Here is an 8,608-nt window from a genome sequence, read left to right as displayed (position 1 = left end):
TGGCGTGCATTAAAAGAAGCGTGGCCAGCAGGTCAAGGGAGGTGATCCCCCCCCTCTACTCTGCCCTGGGCAGGCCTCACCTGGAGTACTGTGTCCACTTCTGGGCTCCCCGGTACAAAAAAAGACAAGGATCTCCTGGAAAGAGTCCAGCGGAGGGCAACAAAGATGATACGGGGCCTGGAGCATCTTCCCTATGAGCAAAGACTGAGAGACCTGGGTCTGTTCAGCCTGGAGAAGAGAAGACTGAGAGGGGATCTTATCAATGTTTACAAATATCTTCTGCGTGGGAGACAGTGGGATTTCGCCACCCTCTGTGCAGTGGTTAGTGGGGATAGGACAAGGGGCAACGGCCTGTACTGGGTCTGGCTGGGACGTTAACTTTCCCGGCAGCAGCCCATACAGTGCTGTGCTCTGCACTTGTAGCTAGAACAGCAGTGGTATCACACCAGTGTTGCGTCTACTGCCGAGCAGCGCTGGCACAGCATCAGGACTCTCTCTAACCCTCCTAGGGGGTGGGCAAAAAAGCGAGAAGACAAACATCACCAGGGCAGCTGACTTCAACCAACCAAAGGGATATTCCATACCGTATGATGTCACACTCAGCAATAAAAGGTGGAAACAGGAAGAAGAGGGGAAGGCTGGGCTCTCGTTGTGAAAACGTCGGTCTTCCTCCCAAACACCGGCTACGCATGTTGAGGCCCTGCTTCGAGGACGTGGTCAAGCATCGCTCATTTGTGGGAAGTAGAGAGTAATTTCTTTCCTCTGCACTTCCACGTAGCCTTTATTTGTTTTGGTTTTTTCCTTTTTTCCCTTTCCCCCTTTCTTTTCCCCTTTAGTTAAATTGTTTAATTAATAATAATAATCATTATTATCAAGGAAGGATCATATAGGACAAGGGGGAATGGTTTTAAACTAAGACAGGGGAGATTTAGGTTAGATATTAGGAGAAAGTTTTTCACTCAGAGGGTGGTGAGGCACTGGAACGGGTTGCCCAGGGAGGTCGTGGATGCCTCATCCCTGGGGGCGTTCAAGGCCAGGCTGGATGCAGCTCTGGGCAGCCTGTTCTAGTGGTTGGCTAACGAATCAAGTTTCTTTATGAGGAACGGAGTCACAAAAATCATTTCATTTAGCAAGTTTCAAACACTAAGAGTATTTAATAGCATTTTAACGTTCCCACGCTCCAGTAAGCCTTGAATGTAATCGCGATTAAACAAGGAGCAGAGCGAAGCCAGAGGTCTAACAAAGCACGAGAGGTGATCGCATTTAAAAGCCTTATGGTGCCTTTAGCTAATCCTTCTTCTAGTTACTGAACAACGGACTTCGTTTAGGGAAAAAAAAAAAAGACACTAAAAATAAACACAAAAAAAATAAAGAGAACGGCAGCCGAGTCTCGAACTTATCAGAAGCCGACTCAAGCATCCCAGAGCCTTCTACATCCTGTGGGAGGAATTCCTTCTCAAAGTTGCGAAACCCACGAGGAGGACCGAAAAGAAAGCGGTAGCAAAACTCCTAGGGTAGTCAAGAACAGGCTGACAAGCACCTGTCAGAAATTACACCCGGTAGAGTTTATTCTGCCTCCTCCTCGGGGCAGGGGCAGACAACAGACAATGCCTGGAAGCTTTCTTCCAACCTTATTCTTCTCTGGTTCTACATCTGCCAGTCCTCAACGCGGCTATTTCGCAATAAAAGGGCACGCTTTTATTCGGGAGCAGGGGGAAGATAGCAAGGCCTCAAACACACAGCACATCCTAGATCGTCTTAGGAAGACGGAGACCCACAGGACCGCCGAGCGCTTCTAGCTTCGCGTTCCAAATGAATGGGCAAACCACCACCTACACGACACTGTCAACGGACCAAAACATTCTGCGCACGTGCGCTCCAGGGAGACGCCGTTTTAACTTGCGGAACTATTTCCATCGGTAAGACACGCAAGACAGAGGTGATATCCCCATGCTCCATCTTTATTGTGCAAATGCTGCTCAAAAGCTCTTTATTACCCTCCACAGACAGCCGTCCAAAAAAAATAATAAATCAAACCTCAACAGGGGCTAGACTGATGGGCAACATATGAAACCTATTCGGCGGCGACCCGTACGCGTGCAGTGACGCCTGCGGTGCAAAAACCTTAGCCGCGAGGCCGGCCCAACTGACCGCCACCCAGAATACGTAGATGTACACGATAGTCTGAAGGGCCCGAGGGTGGGCATTCACAGCCATCCGGAATCCATTGGTCAGGTCCAGGTTAACAGCACACTTCTTGCCAACAACCACGAAACGCCCAAGAAGCTGGAAAAAGGAAATAACGTCACCTAACGTGCTGTGCCACGACGCACAGAATGAACGCGAGCGGAGAACCACCCACAGAACACGGTTAGCTAATCCTTCACAATTCAACCGCCGCTCTTTGAATTACCCTCTAGACAGTAACAGACTACAAAACAGTCACAGAAGCTGAATTTGTCTTGGGGCTTAAAGCCCCCGTCATAGCTTCGGGCAACGTAAGCCACTCTGTCGGAAAATAAAAGCTTCACGGTGCCTTTTCTCTTGCGTGGGCTCACAGAGCCTTGGAACTTGACTTGCATAGCTAACAGCGAAACAAACACCCAAGCGCCGCTCAACCAGCTTTCCCTTTCCTCGCCTCTGACCTGCCCAAACCCCAAGCCCTCTTCTGCATAGTCAAGGCACCACCCCCGCTGTCCGGAAACCGTGAAAACGGGCATCAGACCGCACGCCGGAACAACGCTGCTTTTTGCACTGCAAGCGCGTAGCTGGAGACGAGCATCGCTTTATATCACTGCTCTCAGTCAAAAAGCTCAACTCCATTACAAGCTAGAGGCGAAAGACTACAGCATCGGACAACCCCAAATAGCCTACTGTGCGCCCCTCTGCAACAGCCAGAGGAAAAGAGGGGACGGGAAAGAGTCTAGGAAGTTACAAACCTGTTACAGGTACAGCCAGCCTAGCAAACAGAAAGCTCCCACAGTACTCACGGGTCCGCCAGAATCGTCTGCTTCACATAACCGGACAACTGCCTTCTCAGGAAGGACTAGGAAAAAACACTGGAGCCTGAGGCGAACTATCACGGAACGCAAGGCACTGGAGGAAGAGTAAACAGTTAAAACGTAGTCGGCTTCAGAGAAAGGCAACAGCTTAAGCAAATCACTATGCCCCACTGAACTCGTCCTACCGAAGCAGATTATCAGGCGCCCCAAACGCGCACGACAAAACAGCGATTCTTCTTAAGCGAGCTTTGAATAGGCAAAGTTCTCTACCTTCTACGCACAAGACACACAAGCGGCAAACAATGGCTAACTGTCCTTCGGTTATGTCCAAATATTGCCTCGGCCAGAGGCAGGAAGGCATCTTCAAAGAACCTGGAGTAATCCGGCTGAGGCCGTATTAACTCTCCGTCCTCGAGAACGCCACATACTCAGGGGAAGGAACGTTCCAAATTAGCCCGTTACGGCCGGACCGACGTCAGACACCTCCAGACCGAGGCCAAGGCATCACCTTCGAAACACGAATACCACCGACCTGTAGGAAACCATTAAGACCAAGCGAGAAACTGCAACTAATTCGTCCTCCAGGAAACGCGTCGCACTAAGAGCGGTCAGAGTAGGTTGTCTGCTCTCAAGTCACTCATCAGACTCAAGTTAACGGCCTGGTTCTCCAATCAAGCACAGCGTTCAGGTTACATACGTTGCTGCAGCCAGTACGGCCGAGTCAAAACAGACGCGCGTGCGCACACACACACACGCAGACTCCTCGCGCAGCCTTCACCACGAAGGAGACAGGAAACGCGCCCTTTCGTAAAGGCGGGGCGCTACCGCAAGCACGGTTTCCGGAGAGCAGTTGAATGCTTCCAATACTCCAAACGGGCAGCAGCTGCAACATTACCGAGACCTATTAAGAAAGCGCTGTTCCAAGCAACGCGTCAACGCTTTGAGCAACCCGATCTAGTGAAACACGTCCCTGACCGCGGCAGGCGGGTTGGGCTAGATGATCTTTAAGGGTGCCTTCCAAGCCAAATCATTCTACGAGTCAGCACGCAGAGCGGGCAACGCAGCCCCTTTCACTAAGGGCCTGTTTTCCACGCTGCAGATAAACCCTGCCGTCAGAAGCAGAGGAAATCCCTAACTGTCCTATCTTTAGCATTTCAAACTTAAAAACAGCAACAACGGTTATGCTGGACACTAACTTAGAGTTAACACCTTGCAGATAACATCTGCAATTTTTTCATAACTCTCAGCAGCTGCTCACTTAGTTCCTAGCACGTTGCGGCGCACCAGCATCAGTGAACCTTGCCAGCGTGCTCTTATCACGGTCCACCTCCAGCACGGAAATGAGAGCTGGGAAGCTTTCGCAGCCTGCGGGATTGACTGGTTTCTAGGTGTTTAAGAAAGCTAGGAAAAGCTGCAATTCTTCCCTTTCACAAGCCACTTTGGAGAGAGCGCGCGCTCGTGTGCGCGGTGGGGGTGGTGCCATAACCAAAGCCTAGCACAGCCGAGCCGGGGCGTCTCTAGAACGCTATCACGAGGCGCATCAAGACCTGCATTTCTGCTACGCAGAAACGACTGATTGCGGTCACTACTGCGATGCTCACTGCCTATATGCATACAGTCCGAACCCCCAAGGAGACCGACTGCGCCGGCGACCCAGTACGCGCCGTGGCACCCCGGGGGCAGGCACCGAAGAAGCGCGGCGTTTTAGAGGCGCTGCAGTAGAGAGCGCCACGAGCCGGAGAGACCCCGACCGACCGTCCGTCCGTCCGTCCCTCCCTCCCTCCCGCAGCAAGGCCACCACACGCCCTGCCGCACTCCCGGGACCCGCGACGGGCCCTCGTTTCAGAGGGCCTGCGAGCGGCCGAGGGAAAGGAAAGGAAGGAAAGACTCGCACAACAACGCCGCGGCTACCTCCTCGTCCACGACCGCTCATCCTCACGGAGAACGTTGGCGGGGACCTCCTTGCCCTTGCAGGCGACCGCTCCGAAAGCTCCGAAAGCAGCGGCAGCGCCGCCACCGGGCCAGGCGGCCTGCGCCCTAACAATCCCGTCGGCCATGACGGCGCCCGCTCGGTACAACGCCCCCTCGCTTCCCGCACTCGGCCCGGCCCTCCGCGGCGCTCATTGGGCCGACAGATCGCCGCCGACCGCCCCCGCGCCTCGATTGGCTGCCTCGCCTGCCCTCTTCCCTTGTCCCCGCCCTCTCGGCGGCTCCGCTCCCGTCGACCCGGTGCTTATCGGCGCTCAGGGAGGTCGCGTGCCCTCGGGGCGCGGAGGGAGCCGACCGGGAGGGAGGAAGTGGGCGCCCGAAAACGGGCTGGGCGGCTCCGCGGAGGGAATCTGGGCCCTGCACGGCTGGGAAACGAGCTCCACAGAACAGGCGCTCCGCTCATAGAATCATAGCGTGGCTTGGGTTGGAAGGGAGGGCGAGAAACACTCCGTAGCCGATAGCTTAGGCTCAGGCGAGGATCTCAGTGAAGTAGTAATTTACTCGCGATTGATTGCAATGGCGGGCGCCCCACAAGCAGGAGAGCGCGCCTACTAGTTCCAAAACACAGTTTATATGCTTTTTGATGACAGGACCCGCCCCCGTTTCCCCACTGAGGGGGTAATCCAGGTTCACAATCTATCTGATGTGGTAATGTTTCTTCACTTATCTGACTTGACACCGCCATTTTCACCTAATTGTCCTAAGGAGTCTGGTTGTCTGCATTTTACAAGGTCGCCTGCTAAGCTTTCTTATCACTGCAAGCATATCTCAGTACCACGTTCCTTCCCTCTAAACAGCGGAACTCTGCAAAAACAACGTTTCTATTCCCACAACAGGTACCGCAGGTATTTGCATTCCTTGTATAACCGAGTGTATTGGGCTGGTAAAACATGGAATTATTAAAATCCTCCACATATCGCCCCAGTACACCACACAGCCGTTCGCTCACCCTCTCCCCTCCCTCTCTGGGATGGGGAGAGAAACGGGGAAACGGGAAAGCGAAGCCCGTGAGTTGAGATAAAGACAGATAAATAGTAATAATAACAATAACGACAATCATTATGATAATAGTATTACTAATAATAACGTGTATGAAACAAGTGATGCACAAAGTTTCTTTTTCTAACATATTTTGTTCATTGAATTTTTGCAATATTTGCTTGCTGAGCATCAAAGTTTCTGCGTCGTCCTTCTCCTGCTCAAGAGATTCATACTTAGCACGCACGAGCATAAGATGAGCTGCCTCTAATCGGCTTTTCACAACTGTGATTGCTCGATTGAATATACATGGTCCAAAAGTCAGTGCTAATGTAAGTAACAACAAGAGCCCCGCTATGGTTGATAGCAGGGTAGTAAGCCAAGGTGAGTAATTAAACCAGGATTCATACCAATTCTGACGAGCCTCATTTTCCCTTTTGCGTTTTTCTAATCCTTCTCGCAATTTAGTCATTGTATCTCTTACCACCCCAGTATGATCTGCATATACACAACATTCTTCACGTAGGGCTGCACACAGTCCTCCTTGTTGTAAGAAAATCAAATCCAACCCTCTACGGTTTTGGAGTACCACTTCGGATAATGACCTAACCGATTTTTCCAGAGCTGTTATTGACTGCTCTATACGGGCCAGATCCTCATCTACGGCAATGCGTAGAGAAGTAAATTCCTGGCTTTGTTTTATCAGGGAAGCAATTCCAGTTCCTGCACCTGCAGCCCCCAGAGCCATTAAAGTGGCTAAGGTGACGGCCGTAATAGGCTCCCTCTTTACCAGATGGTATTCAGCCACTGTGTGATGGGTATACATATACTCTTCAGTGTGGTATAGAATCCTTGGTATAATGACCACCTGTACACAAAAATCATGAGATGTGCTAAACAATTTTAAAGATATGCAAGGAGTGACTCCTAACGATGAACATACCCACCTAGTGTTATTTGCAGGAATTAACCATTTGTGTGTTTGGTCCATTTTTTCAGTGACATGGCACAGATCATTTTTATCTCTTGGAACTGTGCCGATACATCTACCTTTTCCCGTAACTTGAGTCAAAGTTATCCCGATTTCCTGACCCCAACTGCATTTGGAAGGATTTAACTCATTTGAATATTCAGACCTCCCCATATCTCCTATAGCTTCATAATATGGGGGCTTAACACTTACACATAGCCAGCACCCTTCAGTTATCTCAGGATTAGTTTGATTTAGTACCTGGAAACTAGCATTTATAACTTTCCACATACTACTCTCGGGTACGACCCCTTTTTTTTTTTTTTTTTTCACAATGTTTGGAAGCAGTGTGGGAAAGGATAACTCTGTCGACTTACTAGAAAACACTGTAGTAGGTTGGGCAGTCCCAGGTATATTTACAGTCTGGACAACCAAACCTTCCCCTAGTAACTCTTTATTAGGCCCGACTACCTTGGAAGTCTCGGGTTTTCCCTTCTTTATTAGTATGAGTCCTCCCCTATCTGTTCCGTGTTCGTAAAATCTGACATTTTTCCTAGTACCCAGCTAGTATCGTCCGAGTTTGTTAGATTTATATATAGAACCTTGCAAATTTCTTTATTTCCGTGGAAGGTTCCTGTATACCCTATACCATGCCCTCACCACCTGCAACGGGGATCCAATTGTCGGTTACAAGCTTGCAGCCCATATCCCACTTGTAAGAATTTATCCCGACCAGCCCCGAGTGTCCAGTCTGTAGCAATGGTTTCACACCCCCGGTATGCACAATAATACACGTTCAGGCATTTACAGTACCCCCTTCCCAGGTTAGAACTTGGGCAGAAATAAAATCCCATATATTCCCAGCATCGGGGCCTCGAGATCAGCTGACATAGTGTAGAAGTAAAGCTTGGCCCCCCCCCCGATGTTATCTGGGTTGCAATAACCTGTTGATCTTCGAATCGACTTAAAGTCCATTTAAAAGGTTGGTGGGGGTGGTGTTGAGTCGCTACGCAGGATGAAATCACTGCGAGAACCCCCAAATACCGATAGGAATGGCTGAGGCCCATGTCTTTCCCCACTTATTCACTCCTCTGCCTCACTCGTCAGTTGGGTTGCAGCCAACTACGAGGTTTTAGTTCTTCTCGGCAGCAGTAGTGTTCTTCAGGGGAGAGCCTCTACCTTAACCCACGGTACCTATCGAGTTCGTCGCAATGTGAGCTTCAGGTCTTTGTTTCCTGGAGCGATCTCCCACTTCTTGTCACAGATGGGTCCTTTAACACGGCTGGCACGTGTCCATCCTTTCTCCGCAGTCCGGACGGCTGTTTCTGTAGTAAGCAAAACAACATAGGGGCCTTCCCCATCGTGGTGTTAAAAAAAGTCTCTTTCCAAGTCTTAATTAGAATTGAGGGTGATCAAGTGGCAATTCCAAGTCATAGGGCATACCATATAGCATTTCAAAAGGAGAAATTCCTACATCAGTTCTGGACTGCGTCCATATGTTTAACAGTGCAAGGGGTAAGCATTTTACCCAAGAAGCCTTAGTTTCCAGCATAAGTTTTGTTAGTTGTTTCTTAATTTCACCATTCATTCGCTCTACCTTTCCAGAAGAGGAGGGGTGCCAGGGGCTGTGAAAATCCCACTCAATCTCTAAGGCCTGCTTTAATCCTTG

The 8,608-nt window shown here is 50.3% G+C and overlaps 1 protein-coding gene across 1 annotated transcript; it reads right to left on the bottom strand.

Annotated features, from left to right (window-relative positions):
- Positions 1 to 1,940: 1,940 nt before the first annotated feature.
- LOC311426346 (adenosine 5'-monophosphoramidase HINT1-like) lies at positions 1,941 to 5,101 on the bottom strand. Its single transcript, XM_084502797.1, has 3 exons — positions 4,914 to 5,101; positions 2,991 to 3,096; positions 1,941 to 2,286 (listed from the first exon to the last, which is right to left on the bottom strand). Exons 1-3 carry the CDS (start codon positions 5,057 to 5,059, stop codon positions 2,032 to 2,034), a joined length of 507 nt encoding a protein of 168 aa, XP_084358923.1. The 5' UTR covers positions 5,060 to 5,101; the 3' UTR covers positions 1,941 to 2,031.
- Between the last annotated feature and the right edge of the window lie 3,507 nt (positions 5,102 to 8,608).

Source organism: Aythya ferina (assembly GCF_964211825.1).
Source record: "Aythya ferina genome assembly, chromosome: W".
NCBI classification, from domain to species: domain Eukaryota; kingdom Metazoa; phylum Chordata; class Aves; order Anseriformes; family Anatidae; genus Aythya; species Aythya ferina.
Note: the sequence above shows the minus strand (reverse complement) of the source record. Positions and strands in the feature narration are given on the sequence as shown.